Source organism: Xenopus laevis, chromosome 3L, assembly GCF_017654675.1.
Source record: "Xenopus laevis strain J_2021 chromosome 3L, Xenopus_laevis_v10.1, whole genome shotgun sequence".
NCBI classification, from domain to species: domain Eukaryota; kingdom Metazoa; phylum Chordata; class Amphibia; order Anura; family Pipidae; genus Xenopus; species Xenopus laevis.
The window spans coordinates 21,676,127-21,699,949 of record NC_054375.1 but is presented as its reverse complement, the minus strand read 5'-3'; the positions used below and the strand labels follow the sequence as shown (position 1 = coordinate 21,699,949).

General features: G+C 39.9%; 1 protein-coding gene across 1 annotated transcript; it reads left to right on the top strand.

The window, feature by feature from the left end:
* Nucleotides 1-1,519: 1,519 nt before the first annotated feature.
* mel.L (clone X2.0 melatonin receptor L homeolog) lies at nucleotides 1,520-20,635 on the top strand. The gene is made up of 2 exons (XM_018251947.2): nucleotides 1,520-1,884; nucleotides 19,532-20,635. The coding sequence occupies exons 1-2, from the start codon at nucleotides 1,701-1,703 to the stop codon at nucleotides 20,302-20,304; spliced, it is 957 nt and encodes a 318-aa protein (XP_018107436.1). The 5' UTR covers nucleotides 1,520-1,700; the 3' UTR covers nucleotides 20,305-20,635.
* Nucleotides 20,636-23,823: the final 3,188 nt, after the last annotated feature.

Below are 23,823 nucleotides of genomic sequence, written 5' to 3'. Positions count from 1 at the left end.
AAACAATATTGACTTTTACTACCTTGTATCCTGTTTTGTTGCCATATAGCTTGCTACAAATGTTGCTTTTTTGTCCAATTATGTTTATTGTCATTTTGGTTTACCCATTTGTCCTCCCCTTCTTATGTAAACACAGCGCAGTTCACTCTGACTATATGCATCTGTTATTTTTCCATATTTGCCCTGTCTGTCTGTTCCACTGATGACCACTGGGAGGTTAATTGGCTTAAGGACGCGGTGGTGCTTTAGTCAGTTCCCCTAACATAACTCTGCATGGCCCTAACGTGTTAGTACTACCCTGCCCTGCATGTGGGTCCCTATACCAAGGTGAGCTGAGCACAAGTAGTACGAAGGCCGGTGGCACCCATGTAACCCTAATGATGCGGCTGGGTAGAACCGCTGGCAGTAGGCAGCCGTTGGTTTCAGTGACTGCACACTCCACAAAAACCCTCCGCTAACATTCGCCCACAAGCGCTGTCCCTGCTGGCTCCCCTTTGCGGTTGCTAGCAGTTGAGTGCTCGGCGACGGACATGGGTTGCCTAGCAACTGTACAACACCGCTCACTGTGGGTTTGTGGTGCATTTCCAGCCCATCTATACAGGGCATAGGACGGGTAGCTCGCTACACATCAGAATAATGTGACAGAGTGGGGTAACAGTAGGACGCACCCTGTGTATAAGCAGAACTCTCCCATACAAAGGGGCATACCTAACATGGATAACAACATTTGCCTTTGTATCCACATGTATATACTACTTTGCATAACAAACGATGAGTGACAGGCATCGTATACAGGTGTCTTGGAGCCATTTTTTACCCTATTTAAACCCCCAAACACTTGTGCACTGCTTTTCTTTCCCTGACGAAGGCTTCTGTGCGGAGCCGAAACGTTGGATCACCAATAAATCTCCACTTTCATTTGAATTATTGACTTGATGTATTTCCTTGGAGTGCTGTCAATCCCTGCATTTTGTCTACATACTTCCCAGACTAGCACCCAGGTTTCTGCATACTAATGGTTGTGCATTCCATTCTGTTTGATTATATATATATATATATATATATATATATATATATATATATATATATATATATATATATATATATATATCCCCCCCCAAATAAAGTAACATGAATGAAATCAGACAAGGAGGCTCTGTTGTTGATGAAGGAATTCTTAAACCCAGGTCATGTATCTGATTTGAAGGACAAATGTTCTTGCTCCAGAGCTTTTCCTGATAAAATTATTGTTTCTTTCCATCCCATCACAGATCATTCCACTGAAAAGTATATTCAAAAAGCTAAACAGAATAGCTGATGCCTTGCGCTCCTGACACAACCAGTGTTTGTCTTCAAAGGTATGCGAGAGAGAATCACACGCTGTCTGGTGCACTCTGAGGCACTGAGTGCACTACAATGTGCTCTACTCATAGTAATAAAAAAACCTTGAATGGGATAAGACTCAAGCAAATCCCACCCATAAAGTGATGCAAGGGATGGGGGGGGGGAAATGCTGGCATGTTAAACATATGTTTCTAGGAGTTACACAGTTGCATTACTGTCTCATGCCTGATGCTGATAAATTGCTTGGCTCACTGACTAGGAAATGCCTTGACAGCAACCAAAACATTTTCCAAGGTATTTGACCAAGGGATTAGGAAGAGTACATTTGATCTAGAGCATGGACAGTTGACAGTGAAATGGAGGAGGAGAGAACGACACAGAGGAACATCTCAGGGGAGTTGAAGGATGAAGATGATGATTATCCCACCTGGGCGGTCAGCACTCTTACCACAATCCTGGTGGTCACCATTAGTGGAGATATTGTGGGTAACCTTCTGGTCATCACATCTGTCTTTAGGAACAAGAAACTTCGCAAAGCAGGTGAGAGAGGGAGACTTGGTGGGTGATTGTCAGTGGGTGTTGGTGCATATAGACTTCACAACTTGGAACAGTGATCTTCAACCTTTCATGGGAGGCTGAAGGTTGTAGGTTAGCAGCAAAGGGTTGAAGATCACTGTTTGCAAGCATAAATATCAATTTAATTATATGATAGAACTATAGAAGTGACACAGAACATTTCGCAGATAGGGAGGGGTGTTACTAGGACCCAGAGAGAACTTTCTATAGCTCAAAACACAAAAGGATGCAATCATTTCCTTCACTTATAATGCACACTGATCATTATTAAAGCTCTTCCAAACACAATTAGCTCCTTGCTAAAGCCCAGCACTTGCGGACTTCAATAGAATTCAAATCAGGTTATCTTCCACTTATTTCCCAATCCATAGGAAATGTAAGTTTGTACAATATGCTTATCAGGAGAAGGCTTTATTTATAAGTACTGCCTACTTTTTATTTTCTGTATTTCCCCTTGCATAGAACATTAATAAACATGGAATAATTTGTGCCTACAGATAAAGCTATTAGTGTATATTCTTCCTGGGGGCTGACTGACTTGTTACCACAATAGAGGAACCCTCCGTAGACTTTAAGAAAACATTCCATCTAGAAGACTACTAAAGGATGCTTTTGAAGTCTAATGGATGCTATTAAAGTGTCTCAGCTTGATACAAGCAGCATGGCATCTCCCAATATTTTAATTATACAAATATTTATAGAATAATGTTCTCTTCATAGAGTTAGATACGTGCCCCTGTTCCTAAATTGAAGATAATTTCCCCTTGTGAGTGGAGATTATTTTACAACCGTTTAATGCTAAGAAAGTTTAATTCACTGCACATGGAGTGCAGGTCCTTCTGAGCTATTTTTCAGGGATAGAAGAAACAAGAAACCTTTGTTCTTTTTCACTATTAAGTCTAAGTCTTGACAAAATCTGATACCACCCTGGGATTCGTTATCTGGAAATCCGTTATCCAAAAAGTTCCGAATTACGGAAAGGCTATCTCCCATAGACTCCATTATAATCAAATAATCCAAATTTTTTAAAATTATTTCTTTTTTCTTTGTAATAATAAAACAGTAGCTTGTACTTGATCCAAACTAAGATATAATTAATCCTTATTGGAAGCAAACCCAGCCTATTGGGTTAATTTAGTGTTAACATGATTTTATAGTAGTCTTCAGGTGTGAGAATCCAAATTATGGAAAGGCCCGTTATCCGGAAAGCCCCAGGTCCCAAGCTTTCTGGAGTCCCATACCTGTACAGTGTGCAAAGTGCAATTTCAAAGTGCATTCAAATCACTGTTTATTATATCCATAATGTTTCTTTTCCTTACCATAATTCCAGCATTATGCTGCCAGTTTGCCGCTATTGCACCTGATGTATCAAAGACCCAATTGCTCTTAAATTTTTATGAAAATCAGTAGCAAGCTGTGTCTAGCATTTTTAAAGTGGGGGTTGCATTACTCCTGGAGTGCCCGTTCGAAATTATGTTTGCGTCTGCTTCACTAGATGTAAGTCTGGTGTACCTAGCAACACAACATGCTGGTGGACCTACCTAGCTCCCCAGCGTCAATAGGTGCAGTTGTGCACCAGTCATCAGAATAGGCAGGGCCGATGCATTGGCAACCATGTGGAAGTGCAGGCATATCTTAATAAATGGCATTGATGCCTTCTATCCATTGTATTCATTCTGGAGCACCCATATTGGTAAATTACCCATTCTTCTTCTGTTACTCTACTTATGTTATCGGGTCTACTCCTACTATCTCAGTACTAAGGGAAAGGAAATAAACATTACATAAAATTAAAGAAGAAATATGCTTTGCTTTTAAAGGAAAACTATACCCCCAAACAACGTAGGTCTTTATAAAAAGATATTGCATAAAACAGTTGATATGTAAAACCCTGCTTCATTTAAACAAACCATTTTCATAATAATATACTTTTTTAGTAGTCTGTGCCATTGGGTAAACAAAAATAGAAAATTGCAATTTTAAAAAAGAAGGGCCGCCCCCTGGGATTGTAGGATTCACGGTGCACAAAAACAAACCTAACAAACCATACATGTTAGGTCACATTAGGTCACAGACAAAGTTCTGTCTTTTGCTTCCCACACTTCTTTCTGTTACAGTTGTAATATTTCTGGTCAGGTGATCTTTGAGGCAGCACAGAGACCATCACAAAATGATGGTTCAAGGCAAGAGATGTAAAATGGCAATATTTACTTAAATATATATACCAGTTTTCTAAGATGTTTTAATATGTCACTTTGTTTAATATAAACTATCTCTTGCTTAAATATTCATTTTGGGGCTATAGTTTTCCTTTAAGTAGGACTTATACTGTATATGCATAGTATATAGTTAATCCTGTACAGGAAACCAAATTTGCTGCCATAGTGGTTATAGCAGAGTCCCAGTTTGGCAACTTATTGTTAATAATATTATATTACATGGTTGCTTGCCATTCCTATATAAAATATAACAGTGTGTAACAGAGTACAACAAGTGTAGAAATAGTTAGCCTTTCAGGATGTCTGTTCCTTTTCGGTCTGTCAACTGCACCAAAAATGTAACGAAAAAAAAAGAAGAAAGATATTGCTACTAAAAAATAAATAATAAATAATACCAATATTGCCATTACTAAGCAGAAACTATGAAAACTAAGCATCTCTTCAATGTCACCATATGGGAATGTGTGTGGAGGCAAATAAAGGGACCTATAGGAGGGGGGATACAGGGGAATTAGTTAAAATTAACTTAAAATAAGGATATATTGGAAAGCAGTTTAATATATTAAAGTTGAACTTTAAAGTTTTTGTTGGGCACTATGATAATACTTCTTACTTAGACCATTGGCTAGTCTTTTCTGGCCATTTTGCACCCTAATATTTCCTATAATTGTATATGGGCTGTGTGTGTGTGTGTACAAACATTAGCTTTTATGTCACCTTTAATACAGAAGTACAGAAGTCCAAACACACGTTATGGGTGCAGAAGAGCACAGCTTACAGAGAAAATCCCCCTATAAGCAGAAAAGAAGATGGGAAGCTACTAGAGCATCTCTGGAGACACAGATCTTTACTGCTAAAGGGCTGTTTTGCCTTGGGCTGGTACAGAAAACATCATGTACAATATTTCTACCTACTTCTTTAGTTAGGCTTTAGTTCTCCTTTATGTTAAAGTCAGCAGAAAAAAGGGAAGCTACTGGGGGCATCTTCATAGGCACAGATCTTCACTGCTAAAGGCATGTGGTTGTCTTGGGCTCATACAAAAACCCTAAGGTGTAGCATATGTTGACCAATCCTTTGCTGAGCCTTAGTTAACTTTAAGCACTATCCATTTAGTCAATGACAGGTGTAAATACAGGGTCACAACATTAGCCAAGGTTCAAGAAATAGTTGCAACAGAAATATTGACCCTAGGCACTACATCAACAAGACACATGTGATTTCTGTATTGTATACACAATCTTTTGCCTGCCTACCTGACACTATGCCTGCTATAGGTGAGGCCCACTGTGTTAGTTTTCTAATTGTCAATGGGCATCTTCTGTAAGCCATGGTATGCACTGTTAGCTCCCATAAAATTCAACAGGAAAGAATATTACTCTTGCGGGGGTGCTGCTGTGAACAGGGTGCTTCTGTGCAAGGAGTTCTGCTGTGCAAGAGGTGTTGCTGTGCGTGGTTCACTGCTGTGTAAGAGGTGTTGCTGTGCGTTATTTGCTGCTGTGCAGGCTGCATGTGTCCTCAGTGCGAGAGCCTAAAAGTCATGGGGGTAAATTTACTTACCTCCGAAATTGCACTAGTGATGGATTCACTGGCATCACAACACTTCGCCAGGAGTAGATTCGAGAAGACAACGCTAATTCAGCAAAATCCGAAGTTGCGTCCAGGGTTCCGAATGCTTGTGAAGTTGCACTAGCGATAATACGTTAAGCAGTTCGAAGTTACGCTAGCGATGCCTAATTAGCATATGGCGTGAAATTAAAGGACAATGGACGTATATGTTGAAGTTTAACATAGAAGCAGGTTTATCATGACAAAATTAAAAAAGGTCTGCTTGTGTAATGAAAACAGTTAGTCAGAGGTTGTCCATGGCAGCAAAGAGAGACCAGCAAACAGCAACAAAAATGAAGAGGTCAGAAACTGAAGGCTTTCACATGGCAGTGCTCACCATGGGGCAAATTTACTAAAGGGCAAAATGACTAACAGTGGTGAAAATTCACCGATTTACTAACGGGCGCTGGCGTAAATTCGCTAGCTAAGGAGACAGACTCTAGCGCTACTTCACTCTCAAACGTCTGCCGAATTTGTGCTCTGGTGAATGGTTGTAACTACGCAAATTCACGAAGATGCAGATTTTACTGAACGTTACCTCTTGTGCCAGACTTGCCATTGCGTCCTCAGTCCAGCCGAAGTGCAATAGAGTAGATAGGAGTTCCTCAAAAAATAGTTGAACATTTTTCCCAGTCCCAAAAAACGCTAGCGTCCTTTTTCAGGGTAATAGGCTGAAAAAGAGGTAACCGGCTTCCCCCCTACATTTCTTAACATATGGCACATAAACTATACACTAGGCTCATGTGTAGGGCAATATAACAACTTTATTTTCTTTTATTAAAGGGATTAAAGGGATCCTGTCAGTTAATAGTGCTACTCCAGCAGAATTCTGCACTGAAATCCATTTCTCAAAAGAGCAAACTGTTTTTTTTATATTCAATTTTGAAATCTGACATGGGGCTAGACATTTTGTTAGTTTCCTAGCTGCCCCCAGTCATGTAACTTGTGCCTGCACTTTAGGAGAGAAATGCTTTCTGGCAGGCTGCTGTTTTTCCTTCTCAATGTAACTAAATGTGTCTCAGTGGGACATGGGTTTTTACTATTGAGTGCTGTTCTTAGATCTACCAGGCAGCTGTTATCTGGTTACCTTCCCATTGCTCTTTTGCTTGGCTGCTGGGGGGAAAAAGAGAGGGGGGTGATATCACTCTAACTTGCAGTACAGCAGTAAAGAGTGATTGAAGTTTATCAGAGCACAAGTCACATGACTCGGGGCAGCTGGGAATTTGACAATATGTCTAGCCCCATGTCAGATTTCAAAATTGAATACAAAAAAATCTGTTTGCTCTTTTGAGAAATGGATTTCAGTGCAGAATTCTGATGGAGCAGCACTATTAACTGATTCATTTTGAAAAAATGTTTTTTTCCCATGACAGTATCCCTTTAAGGTTTCCCGGGCTTGTGTAGTGTAATGTATTTACTGCAACATATACGTCCATTGAACTTTAACTTCCCGCCGTATGCAAATTAGGCAACGCTAGCGCAACTTCGCCAGCGTTTGGCGCCCTGGACGCAACTTTGGATTTTAGTGAATTAGCATTGACCTGGCGAATCTACGCCTGGTGAAATGTTGCGATGTGAGCAAAGCCATCGCTGGTGAATTTTCGGAGGTTAGTAAATTTTCCCCCATGGACTCAAGGTGACAAGTCTGGCAATACCAAATATTGGAATGTCCACCTGGCAGAATCAGCACCAGCAACCATACTTATGTTATAGAAACTCGTCTGACCCTGGAGCCCAGATATATCCACACGTCACTAAATGGCACTAATATAAGGACAATTAGTGAAAGACTGTATGTAATGAAAACTTCATAAAGCAATGGGGGGGGTTATAGAAACACACAGCAGTTAACTTAAAGGTGTAATTTGGGTGTAAAAAATTAACAAATCATATTTTGTTAGTTAAAGTGGGTCATTTATTGCCATATTTCACAGATTTGCCAAATTGTGTGAAGAAGATGGGAGTGTGAACTCTGCATTGGCAGTTCTAGATGGGACTGATCTCTCTAACAGCCTGGAGATCAATTTCTCAAGTAATGGTGGGGAAGAGAGTAGAGTCGGGTCTAAACATATCGTGGTTACAGGGAATTTGATTATTAGGAAACTGGATAGTGTAATCTGTTGTTCAGATCTCTACAACCAAACTGGCTAAAAGATAGATTACAAAGAGTGGTGGTAAATGGAACATTTTTTCATTGGACCAGTGTTATTAGTGGAGTATTGCAGGACTCTGTACGTGGTCCTTTGCTTTTCAACTTGTTTATTAATGACCTGGAGGTGGGCATTGAAAGTATTGTTTCTGTTTATACTGATGATACAAAATTGTGCAGAACTATAAGTTCCATGCAGGATGCTGCCACTTTGCAGAGTGATTTGACTAAATTGGAAAACTGGGCAGCAAACTGGAAAATGAGGTTCAATGTTGATAAATGCAAAGTTATGCACTTTGGCAAAAATAATATAAATATGAGTTACACACTAAATGGCAGCGTGTATGTGGGGTTTCTTTAATTGAGAAAGATATGGAAATTTTCATAGCTATTCCAGGCAGTGTCATTCAGAAGATACTAGAGCAAATAAAGTTCTGTCTTCTGTCTTAAGAGGGGTTGGATAATTTCTTGAACAAGCATAATATACTGTAAAAAACTATTTTGGTACTACAATCTACAGTTAGTATAGATATTGGTATATATAGTTTATGTGAGTGTATAGAGGGGACAATGTGAGTGTGTGTGCATATGTGCTCTGGGGTTCATTTCAACTTGATGGACTTTGGTCTTTATTCAACCCAACTTAACTATATAAATATATAATCCATCAAATTATGATCATTTTGCATTTATCACTTACAAGACCAACTTTTATAGATATAGTAGAGCAACTTACAGTGACCCAATTATGTGAAAAATCAGGGCCAATTCTGTTAAATTAATTTGCTGTGTGCACATATTGCAGACTGATTAGATTTGATATACACCAATTTGTGGCTGGATTTTCTAACAGCGACCCTCATGTTTCTATATAATATACAATCTTACACTTTCTTGATTTTCCCTTCAACACCAGTGCTGTCAGGCAGAAGAAAAACTAATCATTCAGTCAATTATACCCAGGCTACGCCAACGACTTTAGTTCAACAATAGGATACATTTCAATAAATCTTGTCATGCATTCCCATACACCTCAGTTGACCTAGGCAAAGAAAAAGGACTTCTTGTTAACTGATTATATGTCACTGACACTCTCAGCATTTTCAATAACAGTGCCATTTCACTGGGCAGGGATTCTATGATAAGCTCTTCTGTAATTACTTGGATTCTTACATTTGGCTACCTCTGGGCTTTTAATGGGCCAGGGGATGTTTACAGGGACCTTGGAAAATATAAACTATCAAATTTCATGTATAATTCTTTGAAAAGAAGAAAGCAATACTAGTAAATATATGTGCATCACAATTAAGGATGCACCAAATCCAGGATTCGGTTCAGGATTAGGCCAGGATTCGGCCTTTTTCAGCAGGATTCAGATTTGGCCGAATCCTTCTGCACGGCCAATCCTAATCCGAATTTGCATATGCAAATTAGGGGCGGGTAGGGAAATTTTGGGACTTTTCGTTACAAAACAAGGTAAAGTAAAAAATGGTTCCCCCTTCCCACCCCTAATTTGCATATGCAAATTAGGGCCAGGATTTCGCAAATGATTCAGGGGTTCGGCCGAATCCAAAATAGTGGATTCGGTGCATCCCTAATCACAATAAGAGGACATAATAACATAGAAGGATAGGGGTGTTTCTATAACAGCAACAGAATTGTCATTAGGCATAGTAAGATGCAACTGAATGGGATATTACAGTCTCACAATACATACCTACATATCCACCCCTGATAACTACAGCACTGCCAAAAGGCAGGCAGGGTTGTATTCATGGAGCTCTGCCCTGGAACAGAGTGCAGAGACCTGCAGAAATTCATATATAGAGGAAATCAGTCTTAAATGACCCCTAAGTGAAGTACTATAAAAGGTCTAATGCTATGATTGGATTGACTACAGGTTAAGCAGGCAATAAATGTGCAGATTTTATTATTTGTGCGACGAACACTCATTCGTTTCAGTCTAACAATCTACCATTATTCATTCAGATTTAAATAAGCAGAAAAAATAACAAATCAGATGATGTTCTGGCCATTAATTGACAGACAGCAATCATATCAAAGTTATGACCGACAAATAGTAGTGACAGTCACCCACTGATTTTGTCAATAGAGATAGGCAATACATGCAGAGATCTTATAGGTAGCTGATATAAATCTTTTAACCTGTCTGATCGACTGAAAGACTGATCGCCATGGTATGAAAAATATCTTGACACTCTACACCAGTGATCCCCAACCAGTAGCTCGTGAGCAACATGTTGCTCTCCAACCCCTTGGATGTTGCTCCTAGTGGCCTCAAAGCAGGTGATTATTTTTGAATTCCAGGCTTGGAGGCAAGTTTTGGTGCATAAAAAACAGGTGCACTGCCAAACAGAGCCTCAATATAGGTTGACAATTAACACAGGGGCTACAAAATTGCCAATCACAGCACTTATTTGGCACCTCAAGAACATTTTTCATGCTAGTGTTGCTCCCCAACTCCTTTTACTTCTGAATGTTGCTCATGGGTTCAAAAGGTTGGGGACCCCTGCTCTACACACTGTCTGAAAATGTACGAATCTGTGTTTCGTACGACAGTATGTTTGCGTCTATGGCCAGCTTAAATCTAGACCACTGAAATGTCTGAAGATCTGTTCAGTTACTGGTTGGTCTAGTTCTATGGATGCTTTAACGTGATTGATGATCTGGTTGGTTCCAGGGTGGTCTAGCTTAGAGAAAATGCTAATGTTTTAATGTTGCATGAAGGTGCTAGCACTGTGAAAGATTTGATGTCAGTTTTATGCACCAGTTCAAGATGCACAATGATTCATAAGAATAGTTAAGTAACACATAAATTAACATTTTGGGGGCAATATTCCTCTTCATCCTGCATGAAGGGGGCACAAATGACTGTGCACCTTTGCTTTAGCTCATGCCCTGTACTCTGGAACAGGTTGGCCTATCACGTTATCAGAGGACATTTCTATGAGCTCAGCCATTCAGGATCCCCCGGATAGTAGTTGAAGGGTGTACAAAAATTGTATACAGCTTGGTTCTACACATTTGCTTAGAGACTAGTGAAACACAACAAAATATTAAAAGGCTAGCATGGAGTTGACGACTTGTGTATGCAGGTTCTAAATTCATTGGAACTGGCCACAATACTGATGATGAGTACTAAGCTGGTCATAATATACTTATTGTTTATGTAGGAATCTGGTAAATTAGCCACCCTTGATAATGTGGACAAATCCTCAGTGTTATAGACACCTAAATGGGTCCTAATGGGGGTTCTATTTTATTATTCTGCCTTAAGCTATGCCCCTTGGTGTTCTCCTCGTGAGGCAACTTGATTTAGAAAATCGAAGCGCCGCGAGTGCCATTGTGATGGCGTTTTCTTATTATAGCAGACGGAAGGCAGTTCGGGGAGATTGTCGCCCCGCAGAAGAGGCGATTAGTCGCCAGGCAACTAAATCTCCACGAATCTGCCTGTGTGCCCCTGCCTTAAGACAGTTTAGATGGTGTTGCCACTAATGAATTATATCCTGATACTCTTCCATTCCATGTACATCCTAAACTGTAAATAACTGTATATCAGTCCATTGCTGGACTTCTGCTGTAATCTTGTTTGTTTATGTAAAACACAATAAAAATGCGTTAGATCTCTTAAACTTCTCAAGAGAGCACTAGTGAATCACTATATGGATGAGTAACCCCGTCACTTGTTTGTTTTTTTAAAATTAGCTTTTTAGGGACACAAGGCCATTTTAAGAAATCAGTGACCTAGATAAACGAATCCAAAACAATCAGAAAAAATTTATTATTTTAAAGAATAGTTCTTTGCCATGAGATACGAAACCAAAAACTATGCAAATATTGCCACAATTGTCACATATGGACTCCTTTCTCTACTCTATATTTTAGGTGCAACAGGCAAGCAAACATGAAAAAACATGAAATCCAGAATCCTGATAACGAGAAGTATTTAGGCAAATGTCATAAACTAAAGTCAAACATCATTTATGGCTAATTGGTACTAATTAATTAAAAGAGGCAAAAAAATCTATTTTGTAAGTAACAGCCTGTTGCATACTGAGAAAAGGTATTGTTAATTAACATGTAAAGCAATGTGCAATGCTTTTAACCTCTGCATGTGGTCTGTTTAATACTGAAAGAAAAAACCCTGATATATACATATTCCCATACTGCCTTTTGGTTACTCTGATTATATTTAACATTCAGCTCACTGGTCTAGAAAATGTAGCCTTTATTTCCTATACAATATTTCACATAATTATTCTCCTTTGAATGTAAACAACATTGCATCTTGCAATATTTATTCCAACCTGGACACAAAAAAATAAAAAAATTGGTATTTAGTGATGAGGGACTTTTTTGTCTCAGCGGCATTTTTGACTGTGACTTTTTTTTGTCATTAAGGTTCTTCTGACCTTAATGCTTGTCTTTTTAGAATGTAGCAGCTCACATGGGTGTGGGTGAAATTCCACGTGTTTCTTACCCTCACACTGAAACTCTGGAACATCTCTAGCCCTTGCTTGATGTTGCATTGACAGCTGATTCCATTCCTCGGCCGCACTATAAGAGCTTAGATTTAGTTCTGATGTTGCAATTAGTCTTCAAAGGCTCTGGATTAGTGGGAGACAAGTGTGCCTTAACTTTCTGATTTAATGGACAGAAGATTAGTCTTCCTTTAAGGTGCAATCAAGAATGTGATTTTCTGGCCACCTCTCCGGTAACAGAAGAATCCCTAACAAGCTGCCCTTCCCCTGATGTCAGAACACAAGCGCAAACCTCTCATCCTGTTTGTCATCCAGTTTAATTAAAGGTGGCAGGATCTTTACTCATTCATATGTAACAATGTATTTATATATGTAACAATGTATGGAGTTGCCCCTCTGGGAAAGAAACAATTCCTGTCTTTTTTATGTTCACCTTATTTGGCCCAGCAATCCTGACTGATATCCATGTTCTATGAATATAAGTTGGTTCGGGAACTGGGCAGTTTTGGAAATTTTCATATCATGATGCACCATTTTGGCTAGAGCAGAGACACTATGGCACCTCTTCTTCAGGGACACCATCAGAAAGGCTACATGGGGTATTGCTGTTAGGGACAGAGAGGGCACAAAGAGACATACAAGAGCAATTTGATGATCAGGAAAGGAGTGAAATTTGGGCAGATTGTAGGTGTGGTTTTGTCTTGGGGCTTGGATAGGTGGATCAAGGTCATGGTGGCACCCACAGGTCATATTTATTTTTTCATTGGAGCCCTATTTTACATTTTGGTAGGTGGCCAGTAGGTTGGAACTCCCTGGGGGAAGAATGCAACTTCAGTGTAATCCCCTGCCATGCAAAATAGGTCTTCATGAAACCCTTTTCCCAATGGATGTCAATTTTAGCATGCTCTCTTTGGTGTCAGCTAAGTGGTTGGCCTGGTCAATGGTCCAGTATTCTGCATAGCGAAATGTATGATTTAAAAAGAAGGTAAACCGCCAGTGTACACCTCCAACAACAACTGCATAAAAAAACCAAAACATGGAGCTGAGTGGTACATAAAGGAGTATTGCTTGTCCCTGCACTGCTGGTCTTGATTCTATGAAACTAGGTTTCTTTCAATGCTTTAAGTACTACTTCACAGATCTGATAATCAGCTTGCTTCAAAAGTCATAGCAATTACATTTACGAATATCTTGAATGTTATTGAAAATGTGCTTTAAATGACATTTTATTTTACATTAAGTAGGATAATATTTCAACTAAATTTCAATTCGATGTGGTCTTCCTGACAGAAATCTACAGGTATTTGTAAGCATTTTGGAGCCTATACCTTAGTGTCCATGTGCCGCAATACCCTCCAATCTAATTTGCCTCTTTTCCCTTTATCTAGGTTGCCAGGAACTTTTCAGTAGTCAATGTCTCGTGACATCACTGATGTCCTTGTGTGGAACAGCCTATGGCTAGATGATATATTAGTACAACAGTGTGGAATGGAGGTGTTTTGGCAACCACTTTGGATATTGCTGTGTGCATTGCCCCAAGACAAAATTAAACTACTATGTGCCCTAAAGGCTGATCTACCTAAGTAGGTAGAAGGAGACAATATGGTAGCTCTGCTTTCGAAGAACACTAATTGTAAAATGGCCCATCATGGGGACAGACTAAAGCAGTATTTATAAATATCTAGGAAGTTACTGGGTGCCCAATGGTTACCATGCTCAAGAGAAGACCATGGCCTGACTAGTATGGAGCTCGAACTTTGAATCACATGCATAATTATGTTCTGTAGAATTGCATTATTAGTAGCAATCAGCATGGCTTTATGAAGGATAGGTTATGTCAGACAAATGTGATCGCTTTTTATGATGAGGTAAGTAAGATGCTGGACAGTGGGGGAACAGTAGATGTGATCTATTTGGATTTTGCCAAAGCTTTTAATACAAAAGTGCCCCACAAATGACTGCTTTGTAAACTAAAGTCGTTTGCACATGGATAGGAAACTGGATAAAGCATTATGTACAGAGGGTGGTTGTTAAAGGGACCCTGTCATTGGCAACCATGTTTTTTTCAAAACGCATCAGTTAATAGTGCTACTCCAGCAGAATTCTGCACTAAAATCCATTTCTCAAAAGAGCAAACAGATTTTTTTATATACAATTTTGAAATCTGACATGGGGCTAGAGATTTTGTCAATTCCCCAGCTGCCCCTGGTCATGTGACTTGTGCCAGCTAGAGAAGAGATTTTGGTACCTTTTGGTCACGGTAGAATGTCTGTGTCACGGCCTCTGTCCCAGGTAGAGGCTGGTGCAAATGCGAAATCTTTAGAGTTGTGAACAAACAGGCTCCAAACTGCAGAAACTGTGCTGCAAGTTTTTTATTTAACACAACATGTTTCGAGCTGTGTGGCTCTTTTTCAAGTGTTAATCAGTGCAAATTACACACAAGGTTTTAAATCCAAAATGTCTCCACCCCCCTGACGTGATACGTTGCTGAAAAAGATTGACATCATGAGGTCACTGCGTTGGGGATTTCATCGCCTAACCCCACATTAGATTCTGTGTTCTGTGTAGACTGCCAAGTCCAATAAAAGTCCATAATGTCCAAAGTCCGCCAAATAGAAAAATAGAAAAATTGGCCCAAAAATATATACAAAAACAAACACACTTTACCCCTTGTATTGCGGTTAAGCCTACAAAAGAGTCCAAGTAGCTTCAAACCAACATTTCCTATTTCATTTATATGAACATCTACTTTACATAAGTAATCAACATATTACATTAGTAAATATCAACCGTAAGATTTTACATCAATTAATAGCGGTACTGCCCCTTGTATCTTACCCATCAGAGGTTCTGCTATTGTAGATACTCAATTCTATCTTACTCTCAGACAATAGGGCAGTCGCTTCAACTCTTGCTGAAAGGGAATGGAGAAACGGTTAATGAGGGTAATCTGTTGCACAGTTTATACTTTATAAGAAGCATGCGACGCTCCATTGATCATTCATACCCGCTGGAGTAAGGCTATTAAGTTTCTTAATCCATATTGCTTCTCTTTGTAGCAATATTTTCCTAACGTCACCACCTCTATGTGGTGATTCTATTACTTCCAACACCAACCATTTTAACTGAGATACGTGATGTTTGTTCGTATAAAAATGGCGTGAGACTGGAGTGTCAGTGTTTGTTTCTTTTTTAAAATTACGGATATCCCCCTTATGTTCTTTTATCCGTTCTTTTACTTTTCGTATGGTTTGTCCCACATATACTATGCCACACGGACACTTTAGCATATAAACGACATGCCCTGTCTCGCAGGTCGCATAGCTGTGTAGTTTGATGTTGTTGCCTTTAGTTGGGTGCTGTACTTTATCACCTTTTATAATGGAGGAACAACACACACAGTTTAGACATGGAAATGTTCCCACAGTAGGTTTACCCTTGAAAATTTTTTGCATCCGTTTTTCTCTTGGTTCTGCTGGACATAGCAGATCTCTTACCGTATAACCACGTTTATAGCAAAACAGTGGCATATCTGTAATGGTTTTGCTTATGATCTTATCATTCTGTACAATTGGCCAGAATTTTTTAACTATTTTTTCCACTTTCTTACTGTGTGTCCCATAAGTACTGACTAAGGGGATTCTATTTGGTTCTTTTATTTTAGGTTTCTCTATTAGCAATGTCTCCCTTGGGATATGTTCAAAACATGTTGTGTTAAATAAAAAACTTGCAGCACAGTTTCTGCAGTTTGGAGCCTGTTTGTTCACAACTCTAAAGATGTGACTTGTGCCTGCACTTTTAGGGCTATTCCACACGGGGAGATAGCCTTGCGTTTGCGGTCGCGGCGACAAAGCGCCGCGCCAGTCGCCGCGACCGGCGCAGGCGACAGTTTTGTATGGGCGCCTATGTAAAAACGCCTGTGCTAACCACACGAGGCGATGCGCTTTTCAACAGTCGCCTGAAAATGCCTCGCCAGGCTTTTTCAGGCGACTGTTGAAAAGCGCATCGCCTCGTGTGGTTAGCACAGGCGTTTTTACATAGGCGCCCATACAAAACTGTCGCCTGCGCCGGTCGCGGCGCTTTGTCGCCGCGACCGCAAACGCAGGGCTATCTCCCCGTGTGGACTAGCCCTTAGGAGAGAAATGCTTTCTTGCAGGCTGCTGTTTTTCCTTCTCAATGTAACTGAATGTGTCTCAGTGAGACATGGGTGTTGTTCTTAGATCTACCAGGCAGCTGTTATCTTGTGTTAGGGAGCTGTTATCTGGTTACCTTCCCATTGTTCTTTTGTTTGGCTGCTGGGGGGGGGGAGGGGTGATATCACTCCAACTTGCAGTACAGCAGTAAAGAGTGATTGAAGTTTATCAGAGCACAAGTCACATGACTTGAGGCAGCTGGGACATTGACAATATGTCTAGCCCCATGTCAGATTTCAAAATTGAATATAAAAAAATCTGTTTGCTCTTTTGAGAAATGGATTTCAGTGCAGAATTCTGCTGGAGCAGCACTATTAACTGATTCATTTTGAAAAAATGTTTTTCCCATGACAGTATCCCTTAATGATACATTCTTTACTTTGAATACAGTTCTTAGTGGGGTCTGACAGGGTTCTGTACTGGGTCCACTTTTATTTGACTTGTTCATTAATGACTTAGGGGAGATTGTAAGTAAAGTAAAGTGTTTGCAAATGGCACAAAATCTATCTAGGATGTGGAATCTTTGCAACATGATCTTGACAAACTAGCAATCTGCGCGGCTATGTGGCAGATGAGATTCAATGTTGATAAATGTAAAGTCATGCACCTGGGATGCAAAAATATGCAAACCACTTATTCCCTTAAAGGAAAAAGAAAGCTTACTTTTTAATCTTTTCCCAAAATGTTCATTAGGTGGGGCTCAGAGAAAACTTCACTGTGCATGCGCATGCCCAGATCTACCATTTTTAGTGAAGCAGAGGAAGTCACAATTTCATTTGCATTTTGCAATGATAATGGCCTTTTTATTGGCATTGTATTTTGACTTTCCTTCTGCACTAGGCAAATCCATAAGGACCTTGGAGTCCTTGTAGATAATAAACTTGGCTGTAGCAAACAATGCCAGTCAGCAGCATCAAGGGCAAATAAGATCTTGAGCTGTATTAAAAGGGGCATAGATTCACGGGAAGAAGGTTGTAAGGAACTTACCCTGGTGGTCTAGCAGCAGCGGGGTCCACGCAGCGTCCTCGGCGTGGACGCCCGTCGCGCTGCTTCCTTCTCCTGTGCCGGCTTCCTCTAGGGCGTGCGCCGCGCGCACGTTCATTATTTAAAGGTGCAGTCGGTATATAAAGCCCATTCAGATTACAGGACCTTGCCCGTTGTTAGGTTCAATTAGCTTGTTCCTGGGTGTTTATTGTGATTCCTGTCTGGATCTACTGTGTTTGACCCTTGCCTGCCTGCTTACTACGCTGACCTCTCCAATCCTGACCCTTGCCTGCTTGCTTACTATTCTGATCTCTCCAATCCTGAAACCTTGCCAGTTCTCCAACTATTCTACGATCTCTAATCCTGATACTGGCCTGTCTGACTATTCTACTGCTTGAGCTGGCCCGGCCCGCCTGTTCCTCGTGGCTTCCTATCTTCCAGCATCCTAGTAAACAGTCGTGCCCCATTGCCTGCCAGAACTTACGCCTTGCACCTCTCGTTAAGTCCAGGTGGCATCTGAGTAAGCCGAGGGCTCCTCCCGAGGCCAAAGGCGGTCACTTAACTGGTGAAGTACGAGCCGAGACCAGGGCGCTTGGCATCTGTTCTGGTATAGGGTGCCGACAAAGGTGTTATTCTTTCACTTTACAAAGCACTGGTAAGGCCTCATCTAGAATATGCAATGCAATTTTGGTTTCCAGTGCTCAAACAAGATATTATTGAGAGAGATCCCAGAGAAGGCCAACTAAGCTGGTAATGGGTATAGAAAGTCTCAGTTATGAAGACTGGCAAAGTTGGAGTTCACGCAGGAGAAGAGGCACTTAAGGAAAGATATATAGTAATAACTATATAGTAATAACTATGTATAAATATATAGGGGGATCATATAATAAACTCTGTAGTGGTGTATTTACCAATAGGTAATTCCAGCCAATATCAAGGCCTCCATTCCAATTAGAAGAAAGGAGGCTTGTTTTGCGCGACAAAAGAAAAAGACATGCAACAAATGCATATGCCATTTTATCCTTCCCCCTATATACACATAAATATATGGTTTATTTATTTTAATGTGGGATACACAGCACCCAGATATTATCTGTTGGTGGTCAGATGTATTATTAGTTGTGCCTGTGTTTGTAAGCAAGTTATATATAAACTATAGATGATACTTCTTGCTTAAACAGCAACATAGTGTAGTAGTAGGTACCATTACCAGTCAACCAGAGGTAATGTCAAAAATCACAGGCATGTTTTTAAGAAATTGGAAACACAGGAGCACTTTGTTCTATTGAAAACTCAGTTGTAGCCTAGTGGATATGAGATTCTATAACAATGTAGGGGCAGGGCATGTGTGTAGTAGTATACTAAGCAAAAAATACCTGTGATTTTGCTTTCCCAATTTTAATTGGCAGCCCTAAAGCAGAAACAAGGTGCCATGGAAAAATGCCTATAGACATTTGCAGTTGCAGCAGTTTGCTACAAAAATGACACGCAAAAAACAAGACAAAAGTTTTGCAAGTTTTTCAGTGAAGTGAAATGGGACAGATTTGCTCATATCTGGTCTAGAAGGGATTGGATGGCTATTTAGCAAGTGAGAAAATGTAGGGTTCTTAGAAATAGCTCTTAGTACAAAGTTGATCCAGGGACTGATCTGATTGCCATGTGTTTTGCAAATTTTTCACTGCTTCGCAACTTTTCTCATAGTTTCATGAATGTATTGGTGAAATGGGACAGATTTGCTTAGAACTAATAGGAACATAAAAGTTTTAAAGGGGGAGGAGAGCCGCAATTCTTTTAGGGATTTGGACTAGATAGCCCACAGGAGTCCATACAGAGGTATTTGGACTGGTTTGTCAGTCCAAATATTTCCATAAATAACCATCCCTATATATGTAGCATCTAACAATTTATTATAGACACAAAAATATTATTTTAACTATACATATTTTTTATCCTCTGCAGGAAATGCATTTGTGGTCAGCTTGGCAGTGGCTGACTTGCTGGTCGCCTGTTACCCATACCCCTTGGTTCTGTTGGCAATTTTCAACCATGGCTGGAGGATGGGCCACTTGCATTGCCAAATGAGTGGATTCTTCATGGGACTCAGCGTGATCAGTTCTGTATTCAATATCACGGGGATTGCAGTCAATCGCTACTGCTATATCTGCCACAGCAGCTGGTACAATCGCCTATTCTCTAATTCCAGCACAATTTGCTATGTGGGTCTTGTATGGGTGTTGGCCCTGGCGGCCATTTTGCCAAACCTCTTTGTGGGATCCCTACGATACGACCCTCGTATATTCTCCTGCACATTCGCTCAATCTGTCAGCTCCTATTACACCATTGCTGTTGTGATCTTCCATTTTTTTTTGCCTATCGGGGTGGTGAGCTACTGCTATCTACGCATCTGGGTGCTTGTTCTCAATATTAGGCACAGGGTCAAACCAGATAGGCACCTCCATCACCAGACATGGCCTTACAATATCCATGGGTTTATCACCATGTTTGTGGTGTTTGTCCTCTTTGCAGTATGCTGGGGCCCGTTGAATATCATTGGACTGACAGTGGCCATCTATCCACCCCTTGGAGATTCTATACCTCAATGGCTCTTTGTAGCTAGTTACTTCATGGCCTATTTCAACAGCTGTCTCAATGCTGTGGTCTATGGTGCTCTGAACAGAAATTTCCGTAGAGAATATAAGAAGATCCTGTTAAACATCTTCCAGTTGACCTGAAGAACTGTAAAACATTTAGCCTTTAGTTAATTTAACGGATGTATGTACAAAAGAAATTAAAAAAATTTTTGTATGTAAATAAAGATACCTGCACCTTCCATGAATAGCTGAGCGAGTCCTGAAAACGTTTTTGCACTATGGGAATAAAGCTAATTGCAATTCACTGAATACAACTATAGAAATGGTGCAATTATGGGATTAAATTCAGCATGCAGTCTTGCAAAGGACATTCACGTGCCTGTTTAGTATAAATTGACGGCTTCTCAGCAAATTCTTAAAATAACTTCTATTTTAGATTCATGGCATCTTGAAAAATATTCTGTCGTACATTATTGATAGGCTGGGGAGAAAGGAGTTTGGTCCAAATTACATTTAAAAAAAATTACATAGCACCTGAGGTTACATTTAAAGAAAAACTACATAGCACCTAAGGTTGAAAAGAATTGTGTCATTAGTCATGAAGAAACATAGAACTTCATAGTTATACTTCCTAACAGACACTACTTGGCAGGGATGTCTAGTCTTAGGGCATATAAGTAGTGAGATGTCCCCTGGGCCTTATAGTTTGGTGGAAACCTACACTGCAGGGCTTGTATGCAGAGGGAGAGTAAGGAAATTCTTTCAAACCCCTTCAGTAACATTTATTATTAAAATTACTGTAATTAACGATCAGAGCAAGGTCAGACTTTCTGATATATTTCCAGGTGGGCCCTGGGCAAGGTCTGAAGTGCAGAGGATTAACTCTTTAAAGGAGAACTAAAGCTTAACTAAAGAAGTAGGGCAGAAATGTATGTTTTGGGTTTCTGTACCAACCCAAGGCAACTACAGCCCTTTAGCTAGAAAGGTATTTGCTTTCAAAGATGCGTCAGTAGCTCCCCATCTTCTTTCCCGTTGTTAGTTACTCAGCTTAGGGGCTGTCGCACAATATATATATATATCTAAATGTCACAATATAAGACTAATTAGTAAATAATTCAGATTATTATTACATGTCATTTCCAAGATGGAAAACTCCTGTGACAACTTTGAAAGACTGAACCCTCACTAGCAGGGTGATTAAATTGCACAGTGTAAATAGGAAGCTTGCTAGTTGTTAGTGGCCCTTGGTATCAGGCTTTTTCAGTCTGATGCCATCAGAGTATTCTCTTCCCAGTACCTGATAAACTGTAAGGGTCAGGGCACACAAGCAGATTTGAGGAGATTAGTCACCATCCCCGGGCGACTAATCTTCCCGAATCTGCCAGTGTATCCTGACCCTAAGTATTGGTTATTTAGACTAAAGTATTCAGATAACAGCTTACAGTGGACGGAATCTTTAAATATTTAACAATTAAAGGGCAACTAATATTTAGACCTAAATGTTTTAAGGCATATGATTGCTGTGCCAATTGCTGCAGACAGGAGCCCTTTGTTTAAACTACAAGCACTTGATATCCTCATTCCTTCCCTTCAAGATTCTTGTTTTCTGAAGTATGGCAGGTTTACACCATCCTACACCCCAGCTTGCAGTGCCCCAGTGTCATCTGAAAGTACAAAATGGCAGTCTGGGCATGCACATGACATTAACAAGAGGGGTTGATGGGGACGGACTATGTTGTAACAATGGCGAAAGAAAACAGTAAAGCAGCTATACTTAGTACAAATAACAAAGCTTTACTTGATCTTTAAGAATACAGTGCTCTTCTTAAAGGCAGGAACAATAAATGTATATTAAAGGGGAACATTCAATATATTCTACCTCTAAATATCTTTATTTGTATATATGCGTAAATATTACTATATTTATATATACATGTGTGTGAGTGTATGTATTCCACCACACAAATACATACATGTGCAACCACGTCCTAGTGGGTTAATAATAAATCTGATTTACAAATACCTTTAGTCTTCATCGTTTCGTATGGGTTTTTTTCTGTTTTATGTATGTAAAATAAAAACTGACTATAGGGGTCATTTAATTAGACTGCAGACATAAGTGCAAGAGCACCACGGGGCACAAAACTGCACTTCTCTCAATGTATGGCTGTATTCTGCACTGCCTGAGGAGCATGTTTGGATGCAAAGCAGTCCTGTAGCTATGCCACATGTCACGCAGGTTAGGAAATAGCCAGGGATGAGTGTGGGTAGTTTGGGTTTGTTCCCAACCTTTGCTTCCTTACCACTGGCACATTAACCCACCTCTGCTTGTGCCCGTCCACCCCAACATCAAAAAGTGCTGGGGAATAATATATCTGGAGATTTTCACAACTCTTTGAATTGCTAGTCCCCAGTGTAGAAAAAAGCCAGTGGGTGGGATGATGCCCCCAAAATTACAAATTTATTGGCAATGTAGTTGCTGGTAAATTTTCAATATCATCTTGGAAGGGTTGGAGTGCTTTTTAGCAAGTGAGGGAATACAGGGTTATGGAAGATAGCTCATAGTACAAGTTGATCCAGGGACTGGTCCAATTGCCACCTTGTAGTCAGGAAGGATTTTTTCCTGCAAATTGGAGAGGCTTCAAATGAGGTGTTTGCCTTTTTCTGGATCAACTAGCAGTAAGGCAGGTTATATATAGACAAAGTTGAATGTGATAGACGTGTGTCTTTTCAACCAAGCTTACTATGTTACTATGTTGTTCTGCCACCTGGCCTGCCCAATTAATGCTCACCTATTTTCTGCTAGTTGGTGAAAAATCTTGTAACATGTCCCATTACTAGTAATGGGCGAATCTGTACCATTTTGCTTCTCGGAAAAATTTGCGAAAAAACGAAACATTTGCGAAATACATTGAAGTCAATGGGCGTCAAAATATTTTTGACACGTGACAATTTTGACAATAGCGACAATTTTTACACGCAACTCTTTTGTCCAAATGCATCAAAGTCTATAGGTGTCCGAAAAATGTTGATGCGCTCCAATTTTGCAGAGCGACAATTTTTTCTTGTCGCTGCCAATTTTGCGGGTGGTTAATTGGGAAATTCACAGAAAATCCATGCCTGGCGAATAAATTTGCCCATCACTTCCCATTACCATTCCTACTTTTGTCATTGTTTTTACCAATGATGTCACTAGTCACCCCATAACATAAGAAGCAACCCTCCCCACTGGTAAGTTTGAAGAAAGGTGGCAACCCTAGCTCTATAGGGTGAAGGTAGCACAGAGACCTATATCATGTTGCAGAAACTGCATTCTTCATCATAATTTAAATTTACTCAGAAGTGTCAGAATGACTCATTTTTGATGTATAGATATGGGACACATTATCCAGAATGCTCAGGACCTGGGGTTTTCCAGATAACAGATATTTCCGTAATTTAGATCTTCATACTTCAAGTCTACTAGAAAGTCATGTAAACATTAAATAAACTCAATAGGCTGGTTTTGTTTCCAGTAAGAATTAATTATATCTTTGTTTGGATCAGGTACAAGGTACTGTTTTATTATTACAGAGACAAAGGAAATCTTTTTTAAAATTTGGATTATTTGGTACAGTGATTTCCCCCCAGGGTTCAAGAAACGGTCATTTCAATGGTGGT